The sequence below is a fragment of the Hermetia illucens genome, chromosome 6 (assembly GCF_905115235.1).
Source record: "Hermetia illucens chromosome 6, iHerIll2.2.curated.20191125, whole genome shotgun sequence".
Classification (NCBI taxonomy): domain Eukaryota; kingdom Metazoa; phylum Arthropoda; class Insecta; order Diptera; family Stratiomyidae; genus Hermetia; species Hermetia illucens.
This window is the reverse complement of record NC_051854.1, coordinates 84,443,888-84,466,990: the sequence shown is the minus strand read 5'-3', so window position 1 is coordinate 84,466,990 and position 23,103 is coordinate 84,443,888. Positions and strand designations below refer to the sequence as shown.

At 40.7% G+C, this 23,103-nt stretch overlaps 1 protein-coding gene across 18 annotated transcripts in view; it reads left to right on the top strand.

Moving 5' to 3' along the window:
- LOC119660510 (phosphatidylinositol-binding clathrin assembly protein LAP) overlaps nucleotides 1-20,673 on the top strand; it is a 134,170-nt gene extending 113,497 nt beyond the window's left edge. For 15 of the 18 annotated variants that reach the window (XM_038069110.1, XM_038069113.1, XM_038069114.1 and 12 more), the window contains 4 exons: nucleotides 3,660-3,897; nucleotides 7,161-7,260; nucleotides 8,005-8,094; nucleotides 18,246-20,673. In XM_038069110.1, coding sequence (XP_037925038.1) covers nucleotides 3,660-3,897; nucleotides 7,161-7,260; nucleotides 8,005-8,094; nucleotides 18,246-18,464 — 647 coding nt within the window. In that variant the 3' untranslated portion in view covers nucleotides 18,465-20,673. The remainder of the gene's footprint in view (nucleotides 1-3,659; nucleotides 3,898-7,160; nucleotides 7,261-8,004; nucleotides 8,095-18,245) is intronic. The other 3 variants (XM_038069123.1, XM_038069121.1, XM_038069115.1) reach the window with 2 other exon arrangements.
- The last annotated feature ends 2,430 nt before the right edge of the window (nucleotides 20,674-23,103 follow it).

The window sequence follows — 23,103 nt, the reverse complement described above, 5'->3', positions numbered from 1 at the left end:
TCGAGGCTTGTGTTTGTCGTAAAAACGTTGTCTTTTGATGATGTATGTAGCCTACGGAATGGACTTCAATTGCTTTGTGGTCCCACTTTGTTCTTCTGATTTTGGGAACCTAGATCGTAGCGAGATTTTCAAAAATGTTCAACTTTGATAAATCAGGCTTCATTTTGGACTAAACTTCTTCAGGTTAAGAACCACCTAGGGAGCGATCTATCGGTTGGTTGATCAGATAAGTTCCGTAATGCATCACTTCCGTCAAAATTTGCACGCTTGACTATCGTGGTTTCTTACGCTCTGATATCTCGTTTTCATAGGGTCTATTTAATATAGTCATTCCATTGACTATGAAGCGTCACCATATATATGCCGCGAATTGGAGCGTGCTCCATCTGTCTTCCAAACTTATTTTCGTCTAATGTCTTTGCGTGATAAATCTTCAATAAAATATTTTATGCGCTTGAATCTGCTTCATATCTTGTCGAGAAACCTATGCATGGCGTAACCAGCAATGCATTCGTCGCCATTTCTGAAAGGGTGATCCATGCATCGCTCATTTCATCCTCTAATTAAAACATCTACCGGTAACTCGCCCGCACTCCGATTAAGCTCATCGTTCGAAATTTTCGCAGACTAAGTATACTGATGACACTGTGGAGGTATTAACGGTATTAGCGTAGGCTCGGAGCCATTGATTAGTGATTACCACTGTTAGCCAATGGTTCCATGTCCTTCTGCCATATAACAACACAGAAAGAACATGGCACGGAAAAACCTCAATTTAATGTTGGTGTTGAGGTATCTGGATTTCAAAATTTTCGACAAAACTTCAAGGAGAGATCTAGCAATTTTGTTTCGGGTGAAATTAGGCTTGATGATTGTCGGCAGAAGGAACGTTATCAAGGTAGACAAATTGATCGAGACCCTCAATGTTATGCCTGCTAATACAGATCGAAATAGTGCGATGATCAGTCAGATTGAGAGCCCTTAGTTTTGTCGACGTTTGCCTCGAGTTCGAATCTGCATTTTTCCAAATAAGGCCAAATTTGACTCTTCACCCATAAAGCAGCATAGAGAACGTCATCGATAACAAGAAGGAGTAGTATCGGCGACAGAATATAACCTTACCGGATTCCATATTTTAAGCTGCTCGTCGTGGTGGATCCTGGCAGGCAAAGAGGCTTCTCTCCAGGCAAATCCGCAACAGGTCAGATTTTCTCTGTGCGGCAAGCGATGGAAAAATTGTTGCAATATGGACATCAGTTGCACCATTTTTGCAATGATTTCAAAGTCGCCTATGATAGCATAGCCAGGGTAAAAATGTACACGGCCATGAGGGAATTCGGTATTCCGACAATAAGACTAACTAGGCTGACCCTGACTAAAGTGCGAGACCAGATAAAAGTCGCAGGATCACTCTCGAGAACATTTCACATCAACAATGGTCTAAGACAAGAGGATGCCTTATCATGCGCCCTCTTTAACCTGGCCCTGGAACAAGTGATTCGCGATGCAAACGTAAATGTGAAAGGCACCATCCTCTTCAGGTCCACCCAACTATTTGCCTATGCTGACGATATTGGTATCATGTGAAGAACAATTCGAGACTTACAGTCTACCTTCATCCAGATCGAGCAGGCGACGCGAGATCTCGGGCTGCACATAAATGAAGGCAAGACGAAGTACATGGTGGCAGCGTCACCGCCAAAAAGCAAAGAACGAACAACATCGAATCGCGCTGGTCAAACCAAAACAATAAAGATAGGAGACTACAACTTTGAGACCCTTGATAAAATTATCAAATCTCCTATCTAGGGTCGATAATCACAACCGATAACAGCTATGACGATGAAATCCTCGCACGGTTGTTGGCAGCTAACAGAGCCTATTTCAGGTTACAAAAACTCTTACCATAGGGTCAAAGCTCTTACTGTACAAGACTATGATCGTGCCAGTCCTCATGTATTCCTCGGAAACTTGGGTTCTTAGCAAGAAAGTGAGGATGGACGATTCCGTAGCCTACACAATGACGAAATCTATGAGCGATACCATGACTGTCCGGTTGTGGATAAAATCCGGCTCAATAGGTTACGGTGGGCGGATCACTTAATCCGTATGGATGAGGATGATCCCAACCGGAAAGTCTATAAGGGAAATATCAATGGTAGAAAAAGAAGACGAGGCAGACCCTGCCTAAGATGCAGCGATGGCGTAGGGCTTTTAGGGATATCGAATTGGTGGACCTCGGCGCAAAACTGGGATGTCTGGAGTTCCTTATTAAGGCAGGCCTAGACCGGATTCCGGATATTGTGCCGTTGCTGATGATGATGAAGATTTCGATGCGAAATTTTTTTGCAAGATATCCCCCATTATAATATTTGCCTAAATAAAGGTAATAATAGTATATTACTCTATTTTGGAGATTCACTGGGAACCCCTCTTAAGTTCGCCCTAGATTCATAAAACAATATAGCTCTAAAATCGGTCGCTATATTAAAAAATTTCATGGAAATCTCACTATTATTAGCAAAGTTATAGTCCGAAACGAAACATCAGCAAGCGACATGGGGTTGCACTTATCCTGGAAAAATTGCAGGAGAGGTGTCTTCCATGGTATGGCTATTTATGTAATTCACGCTGATGGCGACTCACTGGCGCATCGAAGACGAAGATCAATGACTGAAGGGCCGGCCGAAACAACGACGGCTTGATACGCTAGATGATAATTTTAGGGCCTGTCGACTCCATGCGGACCACTCCTTGAACTCAGAAAAGTGACGAATCCAATCTAAACAAGCTGGGTTTTTTAATTAACTTGTGTTAGAATGCTTTGTTGAAAGTTATCGAGACTGGAAAAAATCATTTTAATTTTCTAATGAAATTAAATCGGATCAATATCATCGCAAGGAAATACTAACGCATTTGATGAGTCAGTTATACTCAAATAATTTCTGAGAGAATAATTTGAGCACACCTTTACAATATTGTGAATGTCATACGCTTAATTTTTTTAAATTAAATACTTTACAAAATTATACATTTCCCGAACAACAAATATCTTTTTGTTAAGGCTCTCTACCACAGGGAAATTCTACAAATCTCATTTGTAGTTGGCATGTTGTTTTTGTCTTTTTATTAATATTTCTGCTTACTCACAATGAACTGCACTCATTTCAATGCATGATAATGTTAATTCTATTTTAAATAAATTTTATGCTAAGTATTATGAAATATTTATCGCTACCTGACTAACTGGGATATTTTTTTATATTTTCTTTATGCAAATTTTCCAAAATCTATTTGCGACAATTCAACATTACGGATGGGTACTTCAACTAACAAAACGACATCATCTTGGTGAACTAATCGGGGAAATTTTGGTCTAAATTAAACACTTGATATAATTATTGAATTTAATGGAAACAACAATACAACGGGCTTGAAAATATATTGTCACTAATTTTATTTCCATGTATATGTTATTCACGAACACACGTACATTTGTGGTGTATTTTATTTTGATTATTTGTATTATTGTATATTTACTGTAAATCGCACAAATATCCACAAACACTCATAACATGCGTGGTCATCATACTACTATGTATCTACTACTGCTTCTGAAAAACAAACAAAATATGAAATCATAATGTAAAAACAAAAAGGCTTTGATGCATTGGGTGATGTTTTGAAACCGGCAACAGCAGGAGCCGGCACTACCACCGGTTCCACAATTCAAACTGGGAATGTTCTTGCTTCAGGTAGCATTCAGCAGCAACAACAGATGCAACAGCAAACACAACAGAGCGCCGCCAGTACTGGAAAAATATTAACCGGAGATTTGGATAGTTCACTAGCGTCGCTTGTAGATAATTTAAATATAAATAAGTCATCGACTGGCAAGTAAGTAATCCTCATGTTTTTATCTGTTTCTTAAATTTAAGTCATTCCCAGTTTTCTCAATCCCACGCAGAACCCGAATGGGTTTTTAGCACTGCACGAAGGATATTACTTTCAAAATCTCACAAAAATTCGGATAGTCTGCGCAGAGCATATTCACGCATTTTCTAGAATTGTATCTATTTATAATCAGTGGGGATTTACGAGCATATCGTCCTCGATAATCTGAGCAAACACAACCTACCTGCTTCAATTTTCCTGAAAAGATTCAACAATTCAACCGGGTACCCAGAGTAGTTTGAATTTAGAAACAATTTTTTACATTCCTGAACGACTTTTGAAGTGATCAAAGGACTTCTCAACGCCCTCAATGCAGCTTGCCTATCGCTTCAGATTGCGATGTGCCTGCCCTTAAACTGCTCGTCAATGGTCCAGGTTGCCGCCTTTAGGATCGCAACACTGTAACTTGAAAGAGCGTTGTATATTGTCCTGAGGGAAGAGTCCAATTCTCGCTTTTATTCGGGAGGAAGACACCGGCTCCAGAACCCTGCACTGCCCCTGAGCCATCGCTGTAGAAGACGTCAGTATATCCTAACATGCATTCTTTTGGTTCGTCCCAGTTTGCTCTACGTTTCAAGATAACTTCATATCTTCTACCAAACAGATGTATAGGGATCCGGAAATCAGAAGGCATTGCGAAAATTGGATTCAGTTCTAATAAAAACTCTTCCAATGCTCTGCGCCCCCCATTGTCTCCCCATAGATCTAATCGAAATAGTCTATGAACTGCTCTCATTGCAGTGCTCTGAATAAATAAATCCATGAGCTGCAAATTGAGTAATACGTTTAAAACTGTGCCGTTTACCGCCAGGTACACAGTTCTTTGCATGTGGCTAGTTTACAGTGAAAACTCTTGTTTTACCTTAACTCACCACACTACGGATGCATAAGCGAACAGCGGCTTAATGGTAGCAACATACCTATATCCACATTACTACCTGAGGCCTAAGTCCCCATATCGAGGCAAAGTTTCGCCTACAAAACTCATAAGCTGTGAAAGCTTGTTTCATCTTTACCTCTACATCCTGGCAGACTCATCCTTATTAAGGACTCTGCACAGCCTGGAAGTCTCCCTTTCAGCTTCCAGTTCCTTGCAGTATGTTCGAAAAGAGTCTCGTTTCGAACGTTTTACGAGCCTCTTATATTCTCGTTGTGAGTACATCTCACTAGTGTCCAGCAACATAATTCACATCCATCCCCTCATAAACCCGCTGACCATACAAATACCTATTTAATTGTGCTGTTTTTCACCTTATCAACATCACACTACTCGCATCCAAACGAAGTATAATGAATCGTCCTGTACACCAAAATCATCATCTAACTACACACATTACAACGATAGTACCACTTTTGACAAACACAAAACTACTACATATACAAGGAGTGGCAGCTGGCTTACATAGGTCCAGAGACTAGCCATCTTTCGTCTTCACGTATGGTCATCCTACTTAGTTCTCTAATTTACGTTCGTTAAAACTTTGACATTGTGATATGACCATTTTAGTTGCGGCTTTAAAGCTGAAATGACACCTTGACTACTCTATTATTCAATATCATCAGCGCCATTTGGCGGCAGTTTGACACATCAAAATCACAACTAACTTCATAGTGAAATCCGATATTTTATCTGCAACAATCTAATAGCTCTTAAAACATTGGCCTTTGGATTTATAGGCCGTCATCAAGGTATAATACTGATGGGAAACTTTTTAAGTTTAAATATTTACCAGGTGTACAAGCTTAAATCCCCTGTTTTTTTTTCAAGAAAAACACATTTTTTTATAGGAACCAAAAGAAAATTTTTTTAAGAATACTGGCCCTTGCTATCCACACATTTTTTCCACCCCTTGGGTAATTTATGGATAAAACCCCGATAAAATTGTTGATCTTTCGAGGCAAACCACTCATCAAGCCATTTTCAGACGCCTGCGTAAGAATCGAAGTGCTGCTCAGCGAGTGAGTAGCCCATCGATAATGGTCGGATGGCGCCAGGTCTGTTGAATAAGCGGAGTGGGGTAGTATCTCCCAGTTGAGCGTTTCTAAGTGATTTCGAGCTTTTTTCGTCGTGTGCGACGGAGCATTAACATGGAGGAAAATCAGATTTTCATGTCTTTGTTGATATTCTGGCCGTTTTTCATTCAGAGCAGGATGCAATTTGATGAGTTGCTGGAGATAACGATGGGCATCGGCAGTATCACCAAGTTTCAACAGTTCTAGTAGAAAAAAAACCGCTGATCCCACCACACGCACAGCATAGTCTTCCGTCCGAACCGATTTGGTGTTGCAGAAGATGTCGCTGGTTGGCTGCCATCAACTCACGATTTTCTTCATTTAGGATTCTCAAAATAAATCTACTTTTCGTCGCCAGCCATAATCCGTTGCAAAAACATCTTTCTTTTGTGTCTGGCTAGTAAGATTTCGCATGTGTTTTGGCGCCGCTCCATCTGCCTATTGTTAAATTCATACAGCACCCGTTTTCCGATCTTTTGAACCTTACCCATTGCACGTTGACGCATGGAAACGGCTTGTTGAGAAACACCTAATTGCTTGGCGAGCATTTTCTGGTTTTAGTATCGTCTTCGCCCAAAAGCGCCTACGTGGTCCTTAACTTTCATGGGTCGATTTTCACGTTCTTTGTCGAAATCGCCATCTTTGAACCGATGAACCCAGTCTCGGCATTTTGTTTCCGATAGAGCATTGTCGCTGTAGGCCTCCACAAGCATTCGATGCGATTCAGTGGCTGATTTCTTTAAATTAAGCAAAAGAGTAGCGCTCCCGGAAATGCTCTTTTCCGGGAACAAAACTGGACATGATTATGGAAGAGAAAAAATATGTTTTTGCATGGAATTGCTGATGATACGGACTGACAATTGTTGACAAATGTCGTACTAAAAAAAATATGGCGTGCTCATAGCAGCTTGATACGCTCACTGACGCCATCTGTGAGGAAACAACGAATTTAAGCTTGTACACATGGTACTAAAATTTGATAAAACTATATGATAATAATAACAGAGTTGATCTTCGTGCGTATGCAAATACTTTGCGGAGACTATCCGAATCACTTTGAAAAGAGCTCCCGCAAAAGGACTGTAGGCAAAAGTTTTTTTTCACGAACTATATATGAAACTGTATCAAAACTTTTTTTTCCGGTATCATTTAAAATTATTGAAAAACTTTTCATTAATTTTCATTAATTTCAGGGGTGTGCAATGGAATTCACCCAAAAATGCCGCGAAACCTGGTGCTAATTGGACACCTCAACCCATGGCGGCTACGACCGGGGTAGGATACCGACCAATGGTAAGTATAAAAATTATTAACAGAATTAATTGAGGCGAAATTCAATTAAATAAAAAGGCAAACATCTGCAACTTTCTGTCTCCCAGTTTCGTGCTTCCACAGCTACGAAACTAGCTGAATTATACGCTTAAATAATTTTTAATTAAATCGATAGCTGAGGCAATATTTTACTAGCACGCATTCTAGGATGTTTTATTTCGCGATTCTTTTTATTTGACCTGTAACATCCATATTTTAATTTTACCTTCTAAAAAGATTTTGTATAATATATTGTATATTAATTTCAAATCAATTCTAATTAATGCTTTATTTGATCGCCTGGACGTTTGTAAATAATATATTTTCTCTAATTCACTTAAATGTTTTACGTTATATACACGACTTAGACCCTATTCTTTGAATTTGAAGATATTTTAAGACCAGAGGCAGATTTCTTTCTCTCGAGGATATGGGAAACTTGCTGTTGTAAGGCATCTGCTGTAGAAATTCATTCTGAAATTTCAAAGCAGATTCATGTAATTACTATATATATACGTCCGTCATGGCATCATATTATTTTGCACTCTAATAGTTGGATTAAAGATTAGGCTCAACTTGTAGACATTTATTTGATCCTATTGATCGCTGGATAGGAGATTCATCAGAGTCCTACGATATGTATTTGTTATAATTGATTTACTCTTATTATTTTGTTTCCTTTGGTTTTGTTTATTATAAAAGAAAATTTATATTTCGGTTGCGTAGGCTCAAGGCATGACTGTTAGTCCTACACCAAGCACCTTAAATCATCCATTTGTACACGCTACTTATCCTGTATTACCTACGTATATGCAGGTAAGATTACAATTCTTTTAATATATTCTGTTTTTATTAAATTTTTCTTGTTTTTAAATTATACTTTTCCTGTTTATTTCCTTTCTGTAACTTTTGTTATTTGTTCCATGATTGGTCTCTCAGGTGGTGGTGTTTTTCTTTTGTTAAAATATTGCACAGCGAACAAGCGAAATTATTGTTATTGCTGAACTATTTTCAATTTTTTCCGTTGTTGATGATGAGAAAAAATACATTCTTTGAGCCTTTGTAGATTTGCTTTTCATAAAGTTTTATTTTGAATTTAGGTAGTAAAACAAATAGTTTGTGTCAGTTGATTTTGGTGTGATTATGTTGAAAAACACTTGGATAATAATTTGAAAACCTATGAAGACTATGGAATTTTCGGGTTAGTTAACCATAAACAAGAATATTTTAAAATATTTTTTTTAGAACGCTATAATTTAAAACACAGCACAAAAATAGAGCTATCCAAGCATTTTTTGAGAACACAACCTTATTAAAATCAGTTTCCTATCTGTTCATCTGTCTGTCTATCCTTTTTCCCGGAAGTGAAAATCTTCAAGAGAAACTGGTACACATGTTCCAGCGAGTGGGACTTTTACGCTCTAACCACCGTAGCCTCTCCCTGCGCCTATCGATTGCATTCGTAACTGCGCCATTCTCGCCTCCTCTGCTTCTCTTAGTCTGCACTGAGTCCACTAGACCGTGTGGTTAACTGCATTTCAGTTCTACTGGCACGCAAACATTTCACCAATTAGACTTCCCGGTGCTATTATTCCTCCCAAAGTCTCCTCTAGATCCTTCCTTTCCTATGTGAATCTAAGATAATGGAAGAAGACATGTTCGGCTGCTTCGGAATAAAGTCGCAGCTTTGACAGTTGGGTGAGATGTACAGTTCAAACCTATAGAAGTATATACGGTATCTGCCATATCCCGTGAGGAACTGTGCAAGGTCATAGTTAATCTCACCGAATGTTCTTTCTTACGGCCCGGTAGGTGGTACCCCATGGGTCTATATTCACCTCTGTCTAGAGTTGTGTGAAGCAGTCCCTCTTGCTTCGCTGTGCAGCTGGTTAATCCTATCCATTGCTCTCAGCTTTGATCTGAATATCTGACAGTTCACTATTCCACCAGCAATTGGGCCTTCAGCTGGGGAAAGTGTAGCGTGTCGGCATCGATGAGCCGCATGCTGTGGCGATACACTCCATGATATAGAGGGATCTTTCCGTGTGTGTGCCTGGTGTAGCGTCCTGGTCCCACCATACATCTATGAATGTTTCAAAAAATCAAAAAATGACTGACGGTTTCGTCCAAGGCAGAGGCAACTCATCAGACGCTGCCTCACCTCTGCCCTGGGAGCAGCATGACCGAAAGTGCCAACAGGTAGAAAAACGCTCCCTTTTATCATCGCAAAAACAGGACAAGGTTGTGAATTAAGTCACGCTACTCCCAGGGCAGAGGTGAGGCAGCGTCTGATGAGTTGCCTCTGCCTTGGACGAAACCGTTAGTCATTTTTTGATTTTTTGATTTTTAATGCTTGTGGTGCTATGCTCCAAACTAGGGATCCATGGACTAAAAAACGTGGGAGTAAGTTGCCCCTCATTTAGTCCGGTCCACCATCAAGTGGATGTGGACTTAGGATCCCGCATATCCTAAACAACTACCTATGAATGTTTGCTTACCAATTGCTTTCGCAGACCGACCTGACGTTCTCTTCTTTCTTGGCTTGTTCTGGCCGATTATCTGGCGATCACTGTGAATGTAGTGTTCACTGAAGTTCTTGAACATATCTCAAACTGTCAAGGACAAACAAAAGTTATACGCACAATCGAGACCGGTCCTCCTTTCCGGTAAGTATTAACCTGACCATCGTTAGCCAATATGATGTCTAACCGTAAGGAAGCCTTCAAGACACAACGCTCTCTTTTATTCGCCAGTCAACTTTCCCATTCTGCGGCGTATACATTGAAATCACCGGCGATGGAATTTGGTCCAACATGTCCTCGAATTCAGTTAACGTCAGGCTTGGAAGAGTGTAGCAACTGTAGACATATATGCAATTTTTAGTCATACGAACCCACTTGTAGGCTGCCTCGTACATTACTGTATGGCTTGGTTCCTGCGTACTCCACCTGTAGGATTGGCCTTCAGGTCATGAGCGACCCTGCAGTTATGGATTTTAATTTGGATCAACCTCATTTTCCCACTGCATATAGCGTTTTTTTGAACTCAGGATACTTGCCGCTTCCGGGAATATACCCGCTGTCCATTTTCATCGGACAACATGTGTTTGGGTTTCTTGTTACATTCCTGGGCAATTTGACCCGTTTCCCCACATCATCTGCATCGGTCAGAAGGATCGACCGCACTTGCGCATCTCTTCGCTTGAAGCATCTATTCAAAGAAATTTGGTCTCTAAGGCGATAGATTATCCATCTCGTACGTGCCTTCTCGATATCCAGCAGCTTGGGCGCTTCCTCTGCTGATAGGCGGATTGTCGTCGTCTATGTGCCTCCATACGCCTTTCTCTGGCGTATTATGGATGCATCCTTCAAGTCGTCCAGTTTAAACTGCTCTGCTAAAGTAGTGCAGTTTTTTGCCTTAGAAGCGGCCTCGTCTAGGTCCTTGCACTGTATAGCGATCTCATGCTGCACTGTACTAAATTTTTACTTGCCTGTGTCAGCCATCGGCTTAGCTCTCTTCGGACTTTTTCAGCTTCATCATGAGATCCCCCTGCGTAGATGTCCGCCCAAGTCTTTGAGATCGCGGTCAGCTGTCACCCTTCTTAGTATGCCTGCGTAGGGCATACTGCTTGCCTGGCTTGGCGGCGCTATTGTTTTCGGTACTATTTTCCCGCTTACTAAGGTTTTGAGCTCCTTGCTCAAAGTAGGCGATACGCTTTTTTGTTTTTTTTGGAAACCTGGTGATTTGGAGGAACATCCATCTTCCTTTTCCCGAATCCTCTTTTTTCTCTATCCATCCACGAATATGATGTCTGATGAGGTGCGGCATTCACATAAAAAATGTTCCATAGATTCTATTTCCTCACAACAGAACGAGAGAACACATCTTGTAATTTTTTATTCTGAACATATTTTCTGCTAGTGAGTTATTGTTAGTTAGAATGCCTACATTACTTCACAGTATGCTTGCTTGGTTCTGACAGGAAAAGTTTAGCGTCTCTAGCGTTATCCAGGCTCAGTTACTTGTTTTTATGAGAACATTGCTTCCAGTTTCTGAAAGCAGCATTTGGCAATAACACGCCACTCGCTGGTTCAGGTCCCTGTATGGGGGAAATTGATTTCTCTTTTGCCAAGGCATCTGGGATTTCATTTCTCCTTACGCCACAGAGACCATGTACCCAGGGTAAGTGAAGAAAAGATTGCTTGACGTCCTCGAGGCTGGGTAGACATTTATCTTTTCATATATTTCAAAAGGCATAAAAATTACTGAATTGTCATTAATTTATTTATCAAGTTTACATGTTAAGTAATATTTCGTAGCAATTAGTTACCCATCTTAGAACACTATCGCAAAGTTTGAAAATATTTTCATTGTTAAGTTGGTTCCACCCAATTCGCACTCGTTGAACACTGCTTCCTACAATATGGCTCATTAATATTGAATGGGATTAAAATCGATAGATTTGCTTGGTAAATCCGTCGAAACTGCTGGAAAATATTTTTCCGTCTTCGCTATACTGACTTTGGCAGTGAGCCTCATCTTGCATAAAAACGGGAGATATGTATTCTTTTAAGATATTGGTATCGATTCTTGCAATATTTTGTATCGTAGTACTTGCCATCAACAGTACAATTTTCGCCAGTGATGATAAGCTCAGGTTTACCATATTCAGCTAATTAGGTAAGGACTTTCAACACAGCTCTTGTTTCAACTCCCCCTTTTTTCTGACTTTTTAAGAAAAAAAAATCGAATGACCCTCATTTTGTGGGGCTCTCCGTAGTTAGTTCAAAAATTCCTTTGATGTGTGAGCTGATACGGGACCATACACAAATCGCTGTGTTGTGCACGCAAGATGTTCTTTGTTTAGTTAATGAGCTAGAATATTCCTTGATGTGGATCTGGACTGTGATAAGTTGTAAATTGAGGCCAAAAGTGCAGACATAGATGCTTCATTTTCCAGCTAGCACGTTCCCGCAATAAGTTTTCGCACTGCAGAGAAAGTGAGCATGAACTCTTTGGAAGTCTGCAGATTGGGGACCTTAATTTTGGGTTCGATGTGCTATGTTGAAATTGGTGGAAATTTGGGTATTTTTATGATACTTTTTTGAGATACACGCAAATCCCAACATACAAGGTAATTTCAGAACTCAATCACAAAAAAGACTCAGTTTCTGAGCGCGTTGCTGTTAGTACTGAAAGTTATTTATATGGTTGCTATTTACCTCTTGCTAGGGTATAGCGTATGGATAACACGACCAATCTTTTCAATCTTCCATGTTCCCGAGACTGCGTCCTCTTTAACCTGGCCCTCGAGAAGGTGATCCGTGATGCTGAGGTGAATGTAAGAGGTACGATCCTCTTCAAGTCCACCCAACTACTGGCCTATGCTGACGATATCGACATCATGGGAAGAACCACCCGAGACGTTCAAACTGCCTTCATCCAGATCGAGCAGGCGGCGCGAGATCTTGGGCTGCACATCAATGAAGGCAAGACAAAATACATGGTGGCAACGTCAGCACCGAAGACGAATCAACCAACAACATCAAACCGCACTGGTCAAACACAAGCACGAACAAGAATAAGGATAGGGGAATATAACTTTGAGACCGTTGACAATTTCTCCTATCTAGGGTCGAAAATCACAACCGATAACAACTACGATGATGAAATCCGCGCACGGTTGTTGTCAGCCAACAGAGCCTACTTCAGCTTACAAAGACTGTTCCGCTCGAAACGTCTCACCATAGGGTCAAAGCTCTTACTGTACAAGACTATGATCTTGCCAGTCCTCATGTATTCCTCGGAAACTTGGGTTCTTAGCAAGAAAAATTGCGAACTCTTGGCCGCGTTCGAGAGAAGAATCCTCCGAAGAATTTTTGGCCCCCTACATGAGGATGGACGATTCCGTAGCCTACACAATGACGAAATCTATGAGCGATACCATGACCGTCCGGTTGTGGATAAAATCCGGCTCAATAGGTTACGGTGGGCGGGTCACTTAATCCGTATGGATGAAGATGATCCCGCCCGGAAAGTCTATAAGGGCAATATCTATGGTAGGAAAAGAAGACGAGGCAGACCCTGCCTAAGATGGAGCGATGGCGTGGGCCAGGACGCCAGACAGCTTTTAGGGATATCGAATTGGTGGACCTCGGCGCAAAACCGGGATGTCTGGAGTTCCTTATTAAGGCAGGCCTAGACCGGATACCGGTTGTTGCGCCGTTGATGATGATGATGTTCCCGAGACGCCCGCATTCCTCCTCTACTGTTCTGCGCCAAGTGCTCTTGGGACGACCCACTCGTCGGCCATCTTGGGACAGTTAATTCCACTGCTCTTCCTTAATGTGTAACCTATCCCCTTCCGATCGCATCGTTGACAGGAGATTGTCCTATATGCTACTCCGCTGATATGTCGACAGGTGTTGACGAAGGCTTCCATATAGCAACACGAAAAGAACATTGGCACAGAACAGTCTTAATTTGAATTTGGTGTTGCCATTTTCACATTCTAGGCAGAGCAGCGGAAGCGCATCTAGCACTGTTAATGTGTCTACCGACATCCAGTTCGGTGGCACTGCCAGCAGAAACTGCGGTTCCTAAGTATACAAATTTAGCAACACCTTCGAGGTTCTGCCCAATAATGTAGATTGAAAAATGCAGTGACCAGTCAGACTGGGAACCTTGGTTTTGTTGGTATTTATCTTCAACACTATTTGCCTCTCTTCCAAATCCAGAGTCATTTAAGCTAAGGTCTACGACCTGGTGAGAGAACAAACAGATGTTATCAGCGTAGTTGAGCGGTTTGATGGAAGATGTCACAATTCATTGAATGGAAGTGGAGGACCACCATCCGGACAAGATAGCATGGAGAACGTCATCGATAATAAAACGAAATGATAATGGTTACTAGTTTCTCCGGAATGCCCCTTCAGATTCACTTCCTGTTCACGCTATCGAAAGTTTTCTCGAAATCGATGAAGAGCAGGTCCAACGAAGATCTAAATTCCATGCGCTGTTCCAAAATGATCCGTAGGATGTTGAAGTGGTCAAGGCAGGAGCATCCGATTTACATATTAAAGAGGGAAAGTCGGGAAATCGGAAGCTGGACACTTAAGATATGTGTGTGCACATTTGTCCCTTTAGTACAGGGTGCGGCAGCATAACTTCCTTTTTTCAAAACTCAATAAAAACTATTGTATGCATGGGAAAATATTTATTTATTTTTTATAATGTAGGTACATGTCTAAAGTTTTTATTTACATTGTTTTGAAGATCAAATCTGTTAGGTGACGTCCCCCATTCTCCATACATTGCGTAAACCGATTTCTGGCGTTTGTCATGACTCTTGTTAGCATAGCAGGTGTTATGTTGGCAATTTCTTCTTGGATGTTGGTCTTCAAATCTTGTAGGGTTCTTGGACAGTTCACATAAACACGGGATTTCAAAAAACCCCATAGAAAAAAATCACAAGGGGACAGATCGGGAGAGCGTACCGGCCATTCCAAATCGCCTCTAATTGAGATAAGGCGCTCTGGAAAGTGTTTCCTCAAAAGAGCCATCGATGCTCTTGAAGTGTGTGCTGTTGCACCGTCTTGTTGGAACCAAGTGTCCCCCAAATCCAAATTTTCTAGTCGTGGGAAAAAAAATTCTATAGCATGTTTACATACCGGTCCGAATTCACTGTCACTGTAACCTGATTTTCTTCAAAAAACCAGGGACCAATAATTCCAGCTGAGGAAATTGCACACCACACTGTGACTTTGAGTGAATGCAAAGGCTTTTGATGCAATTCTCGAGGGTTGGTGTCAGCCCAGTAGCGCATGTTTTGTTTGTTAACCGACCCACACAAATGAAAATGGGCTTCATCGCTAAAAAAAACAATAGCACCCTCGGGAAAGACATCAAGAAGAAGCTCACACGCGTTCATCCGAGAATTGAAGTCACGTTCTGAAAGTTCCTGCACTATCGCCATCTTATAGGGATGAAAATGAAGATCATCACGAAGAATTCTTCTCACAGAACGATCGGATAGTCCAAGGGCAGATGCGTGTTTGCGCACAGAACGCCGTGGCGAGCGCAACATTGACGCTCTCACTGCTTCAATGTTCTCAGGTGATCTAACGGGCCGAGGGACTCCAGTTCTTCCTTTTGTCGCACTTGCAGTTTGTCTGAATGTAGTGACCCATGTAACAATTGATTTGCGGTCTGGGACGGGAGCCAACGGGGCTAAATTAAAGCGATTCCGAAATGCACGCTGTGTTGCAATAACCGAACATCCGCTTGAAAAGTAAACCTCAACGACAAAGGCACGCTCCTCACTATTCCAACGCATGATGGCGACTGAACCGTGTCGGGACAAAACTTTACAGTATCCCCTCTTGAACGAGACCACTAGCGCTCCGCTATGACATCAACTAACTGAGTGGCGCGCATTTTAAAAAAGGCAGTTATGCTGCCGCACCCTGTATGTAGCACGTGATGTATGCATGAATGATGAATATCCACTTTCGGGTGATATCGACATTCAATTTTGAATTTGCAAAGAAGCGACAACTTTGACCTATTATAACTTTGTTAGAAACTGAAAGCGTTAGTGGAAGAAGATCCGTGTACTTCTGCAGGAATTATCAGAAGCGCTAAGTGGTGATTCAACGACAGCTGAAAATCGTGTACACAAACTTTCATCGAAAAAGAAGGAAATTGGGTATGACACCAGTTGACCGAAAGATAGCAAGGAGGGCGACTAGTCACTTGTGAACTGCTTCTTGAAAGACACAAAAAGAAGTCAATTGGATGGAGTAATTACTGGTGATGAAAAATGGATGCACTATGACAATCCACAACATCGACAACAGAGGAAGACATTCACGGCAAGAAGCTTATGTTGTGTATCTGGTGGAATCAACAAGGTGTTCTGTATTACGAGCTGCTGCAACCGAATGAAACTGTAACAGCTGAACGATATCGAGAGCAAATGATCGTTTTAAGTCGAGGTTTGCATGATAAGCGACCTGAATGGGCCGGAAGGCACACGAACATGATTTCGCTTCACAACAATACTAGACCTCATGCTGCGAAAATCGTAAAAGAAACATTAGAGTTGTTTGGATTCGAAGTTTTGCCTCATCTGCTTTACTCTCCGGACATTGCATCCTCGGACCATCATTTGTTCCGATCGATATAAAGCGGTTTACAAAACCAGTACTCGACTAGTGGATCGCTTAAGAAACTAGGAATTCTTTCACAGAGGGATCCATCTTTCGCCCGGAAGATGGCAAAAGGTCATCGGAGCCAATGGAAAATATTTTAGCTAATGCTGTTTAAATAAAATTATTTTCGCATGTCTAAAAACGCCTGTTATTTATTCCGCCTCCCAATATCATTGACAATATCTTCTGGAGCAGCCCTTAACCATAAATCGAACGAATGGTCGAAGAATTTGATTCATAAGTTTTTTGTTTGGGAACTCATATTAGTCTGTATCAAACCATAGCATTTTTATGTTTCCATAAATATTTCCGAAGTTCCGCCGCACCACTCTTGCGGAGGCGAATTGCCACTTTTGGTTTTAGCTGTTATTGAATTCTAACCCCGCGTCCCACATTTCACCTTGATTTCCTTATCGGAATGATTGAGCAGGACGCCGGCACCCACGTCGATGTAATTCTTGGCAGCGTCGCTGAAGTAATAGTTTATGCTGCTCTATGTCGAATTGGCATTGGCCGATGTGACCAAATAGAAAATCACATTCTCGCATCGTACCGAAGAAATCCACGAGAGCCAGTCAGAAGATCAAAAACTGTACTTTATTTTTACTAAATTGTAACCACCGAACTACGTGTGTTTTCAATGACGGTTGGAGCAGAAGAGATCGGTTGATTTTCCATGTGGTCCCTTGGCTTCCAACCAACGGAACTTTTTCATCGCTGGCTTTCCCCTCTCGTGGCGAGTTCGAATAAGTTACGGAGAGTGCAGGCGGCGTCATCTATCCGCTCGCATTAACAACATTCGAAATAAAATTTTGAAAACACATATGGAGAACACATATGGAGACTGCAGCGGCTTCCGGACGGCATCGGACCTGACCAGGACGTGTGTGCACGTGTCCAATTCCTTGGGCGCACAGACAGGTGTGGACGAGTGTCGGGTGGGAGGTGTGGCTTTGATGCGTCGAAAATTGTCCCTCAGCAGAAGCAGCAATCCCGACTCTGTGAGACCCGATCTCTTGTCGAAGATCGCATCACTTGGGAGCCTTGGGTTCTCCCCGTATACCAACTCCGCGGGGCTGGCAGCAAATTCCTTTCGGCGGATTGTTCGTAGGCCGAGTAGGACGGGAGGCAACACCTGAGTCCAAGACGGGTCGTCGGGTGCCATAATGGCGACTTTCATCGTATGATGCCACCGTTCCAGCATCCCATTGGATGGCGGTGGTATGCCGTAGTCCGCTGGCGTTTGCAACCCAGGAGTTTGCCTAACTCCGAGAAAAGGGTGGACTCAAATTGCATCCCCTGGCCACTGCAGGGACGCCAAAGCGAGGTATCCACTCTGTGGCGTGGCGAGTTCGAATAAGTCATGGAGAGTGCCGGCGGCGTCATATAAATTTCGAATGTTGTTAACCCAGTTGCCCCACAGCATGTCCACATTGGATTTTATATTGACTGAATCATATACGAGTATGCATAACTTTTCAGCAGGTACTTGTAAAATATGGTATAAGGGAAGTTTTTGTAATAAGTCTCTGTGCCTAACCTTAGAACTGTTGGTTGCACCAATCTTTGTTGTGAAGTTTTTTCTGTGTTGTACAAACGCTTTGTCCCCTGCGATCATTGCCCTATCAAAATAAAACACTAACATTTTGTTAAACTATTCAAATAACTGCTTCGTTGATCAAATTATTCAATTTTTCGAGCAGACTTCTAGTATATAAATTGAAATTTAATGATTTCCCTTAATTCTCCACGCAGCAAGGAATTCCACAAATGCAACCCATGATGGGCGCTGCACAACCCATGGCACCAGGTGCCGTACCAATGATGGCACCAAATATGATGGCGATGGGTGCCCAACCAATGCCCGCCATGGTGGCGAATCCAATGATGATGCCGCAACAAACTGCTGCGCAACCGAATCCTTCCCAAAACGGAAACAAGACCGTTCAATTAGATCCTTTCGGAGCATTATAAATAATTCTCTACTCAATAAATATAATTTTTATTAAATGTGTTATTCAAATTTACAAATAAAATGAAAAAAATGCAAAAAGAGAAGATACTATATACAAGTTTAGGGAGAAGAAAGATAAAGATAAAAGTACGTTACAGATTAAAGTAAATATTATATGAAAATCAAGAAGAAAACTTTTAGATGTAAACTTTGAATGCAAGATGATTTTTGAAGTTTCGTTTGAGTATGAATAGTAATTGTATTCGAAAAATATATCGCAAGTTTTGAGTTACAAATAAATGCAAATTATAATAATTATTGAATTGAGCGAAAAAGATAGTAGTACGAGATAAAGTAATTTAGGAGTTACGAAGGAAACAACAACCACAATAACTGAAATGAATACAAATCGAAGGAGGTCGTAGTGGACAACAAATAGAAGGAATATATTTTAGAAACAATATTAACTGCTTACATACGAACGTTTGAATCGGGCGAGAATAGTAATTCCTAAAAGAAATATAAAATAAGATGTTCTTATTGCGCATAACTGCAACCATATTGTTAATAAACGAGAAGAAAAGAAGAATGTGTAGAGGGAATATAATCTGAATTGTTAAAACACTCTAGTGTGCGCTTAAACAGTTTCGTTTCTCATTGAATCTTGAGAGTATAAATGGCATTCACAAAGTTACGAGAATATAAAAAAATTAGTATTAAATGAAACAAATTGATGATTTGCACGTATGCCGAGGAGAAATATGGCAAATTTGATTCGAAATCATTAAAAATGTGTTTATTTAAGTATTACAATATATTCAAAGCCGGATTTCGTGGGATATAAGCAGGAGAACTGAATTTTATTCAATTCACAGTTTCTATTCTTCCACGCACCGAAATTTATTTAAAATGGCTGTTATCGCCATAATCAGATATTTATGCGAATGAAAGCACGAATTTCTGGGTCTGAATTTATTCAAGATTTTTTTATTAAATAAAATTGTCAACTAGAAAACCGTCGGCTGTTTCTCCTCCTCTGTGGAAAGCAAATGTCGATTTGTTCAAAAGCTTCATAATTCCCCAGAAAGCGGTAAATAAAATTGTGATTTTCGTATATTATTCTTTCATTTTTTATTTAGAAAGAAATATTGTACACAAAAAACAAATAATGTATATATAAAATCAAAATTCGATGAACCATTCCACTGTTTACGGAAACGAATGAAAAGAGCAACATTGAATGATGATATCGATAGCAATGTCGGTAGAACGATAAAAGGGGATGATCTCATCTTTTTTCATTACAACAAAAAATGTTTTCTACGTCTCAAGTATGAAGTGCTCAACTGTGTTGTTTACGTTGTTTACCGAGTTAATTCTGGATACTTTCTTTGTTGTACTGAAAAAATGTGATTGCATTCAACACATAAAAATGTTTTCACTGCAAAAATTTAGTCGCGACTATGCTAACGAGTATGATATAGAAATAAAACACAAAAAGGATAGTGTAAATAATCAAATTGAGATATAAATTGTAAAACAAAGTATATTTTTATTTCCAATGAATGCTTTTTATTTTTATGTATGCTTTCCAGGATAAATTTCCTTTAATTTCTGTTAATCAAGCATTTCTTAAGGGTCGTAGCGAAGGATGTATGTAAAACAATATTGAGGAAATTAATAAAGTAGGTTTCATAAAAGCAATGGACAAATTTCTATAGTTTGAACTGTAACGGCTTTCTTTCTCTTAGACTAAATTTTCAGTTACGTTACAACCCATCACTCGCCCATGTTAACTTTGGTGATACACTCATTTCCTCTCTAATACAGTTTTTCAATGTAAATCTTTAAAATATATTCATGCATGCATATATACCTACATAAACTGAATTATACAAAAAATTGAAATGAAAATAATATTGTAATTATGAAAATAGAGTACTCAATTAAAATATGTTTATTTTTAATGAAAATATGATAATCAGAGAGAAAAACATAAAAAGAACGAAGATAAACTAAATATATATTATCGAATTAAGTAAAAATGAGATAAAAGATGAAACTATACATATATGAACGAATGCAGAATATTTTTTCTGGTTAAAAAAAATGAAAACAATACAAAAATCTACAAAAACAAAAAAGTTATAGATGAAAACGTAATTATAGCCGCCTAAAAAATGAAAATAATATTGTTGGAATTCACAAATAAATTATTTCAAGTGGAAATACTGTTTTTTAATTTGAGATTCAAGATAAACACCAAGTCCTAACATAGAATTGATATTGGGATCAGGGCGAAACCATGGATTAATATTAACAATGGAGCGCACAACCTGGGAAACTCCCGTTGAATCATCAACAATAGTTCTGTTAACAAATTTTATTTCCGCCTCAACGTAGTTGCTAGGATTTCTTTTTCAAAGGAATACTATAGATGAAGAATGATCAAGGTGAGTCTGGCACGTCTAAATTCGGAAACACTGTGCCAGTTGGTACTACCAGATGCAAGTTGGTATAGGGCTGACGACCCTACTCGGAAAAAGGACCAGCCACGAATCAACGAAACGAAACATTTGATAAGGTCTCCTTTTTCTCCACGTGGTCCATTAGAATGAATAAAAGTGATCAAACGCTTTAATGTTCTTCGCAAGTAATACGATTCTTGTTATTCTCGAACCAAGTCGACTCACATCTACCAGTTGGTAGTCTCAGTCAACCTGGTGGTGAACTAACATGAGCGACGAAAACGAAGACGAACGGGCATGGTATGGATTTATGATTTGGCGAAGGATTCGGAATAGGTTGAGCTGGCATCTGTGGCCTTCTGCTACTTTAGTACACGAGATTGACACCTTGTGAAACGGCTTTCATCTCGACAGGGCTGCAAGTTCGTTCAAAACTATGAACACATTAAGTTGGTAGTGTAAGCTAAGTTTAGATTGGTTGATTAGCACCCGATCCTGGCTCTGAATACAAATTCCTATAGGGACGCGTGATCTCCTCGCTTGCATAGACATAGACAGAGATCATTTAAAGTGACTGCATTTTCTAGCAGAGATAGCTACTTGCAGCTGGAATCTAAGCTGCAATGACAACATCAATAACAAGAACAGCAACAACAAACACGACAATACAACCGGTAATAGCGGACATTTTTAGAAGGAGCAACAATATACCACGCTCACCACTTCTAGAAGCTGAAATGGGAGATTCCATTGTAAATCCCTTTGCAGGAAGCGCGAAGTTACGATGGTCACGTACTGAAAAAGTATAAAGGCCCACTGTGCGACTAATAGTGAAAAAGAGAGTAACACCGTAGACGCTAAGAGGCCTCGTGGTCAAAAAGGAGAGACGCCATCGAATTCGAGTTAGGAAAAAGGACTATGATAAAAGATGGCAAACTCTGAACTGCATGACACTCCCTTGTCGGGAAAAAAACAGTGACGAACCCCCAACCAGGCTGAAATGCAAGTCATCTCACCGTAGAGGAAGGACCTCATTCGAAAAATAAGGGTATAGGAAGAAAGTTCTTCGAGAAGTTCGCAACAACGCCAAACCAGAAGACTCTCAGCTAGACGCTAAATCTATCCGGCCGATTCGAACCGGCAATGTACTTGTCGAGCTTGGGTCGAAGACCGATAAGAAGATGACGTTCTGCAAGACAGTCCAGAGTATTTTAGGCACAAAAGTAATGATGTTCAGCCTAGAACCCATGTGTATCCATGAAACAAGGGATTGTCTCACTAATGCGAAAGAACTGGAGGAAACGATGAAAAGCGATTACCCAGATTTGAGCAACCTCAAGGTGGGAGTTAGATCTTTCAACAAAAATTGGCCATTGTCACTATCCCTGAGAAGATAGCGAGCCTACTTCTTTATTGCGGGAAAATAAAGATCGGGTGGATCATTTGTAGAATAGGGGGAAGGGCTGTTCCAACCTGCTGTTTTAAGCGCTGGGCCTACGGGCATATAGCAGGGGTTTGCAAAGGCAGAACAGAAGCACTTTGTGTGAATCCGGGCATAAAGTGAAGACTTCTGAGTAAGAAAAGTGCTGCGTCCTTTGCAAAGACTGCGATCTGCAATAAGAAGATGTGGTTCATGTTCCCGATTCAAAGAAGAGTTACAGAAAGCGAAAAATCGGGCAACATGATCCGTGTGACTTGCTGTTTCTCAGCGAGCAGTACCGAGATGGGAGCCATCATTGGTGTATGTCGGTATCTTTGGCACTGCTGCCATCTGGGTGAGAGAAACGGGTAACTTGGAACTGGAGCCCACGATCAAGGAAATTGGTTCGTTTGGACTAGTTGAGCGGGAGTGACTTTTTTCAGCGTTTACAACCCTGGGAAGGGACTGCCTCAGACTTCGGCGGATTGCTCAGCGTGCAAGAGGCCAAGATGAGGTGACCCTGAGATAAGCAGAATATAAGAGAGGGAAAGAATAATTTCACCATGAAATCAACAGGCAGAGACCACGCTGCTGGCAAGAGCTTTGCGCACCTCATCCGTGTTGATGCTGTCCATAAGAGAATGAGTACTGAGGAATGCCTACTATTCATTGTAAAGGAAGTAGAAGGAGTGGTTTTGTCCATGAAAAACTAAAAACCACCAGAATCGGATGCTATTCCCGGCGAAATTCGTCTGTAAATACAAGTGAAAC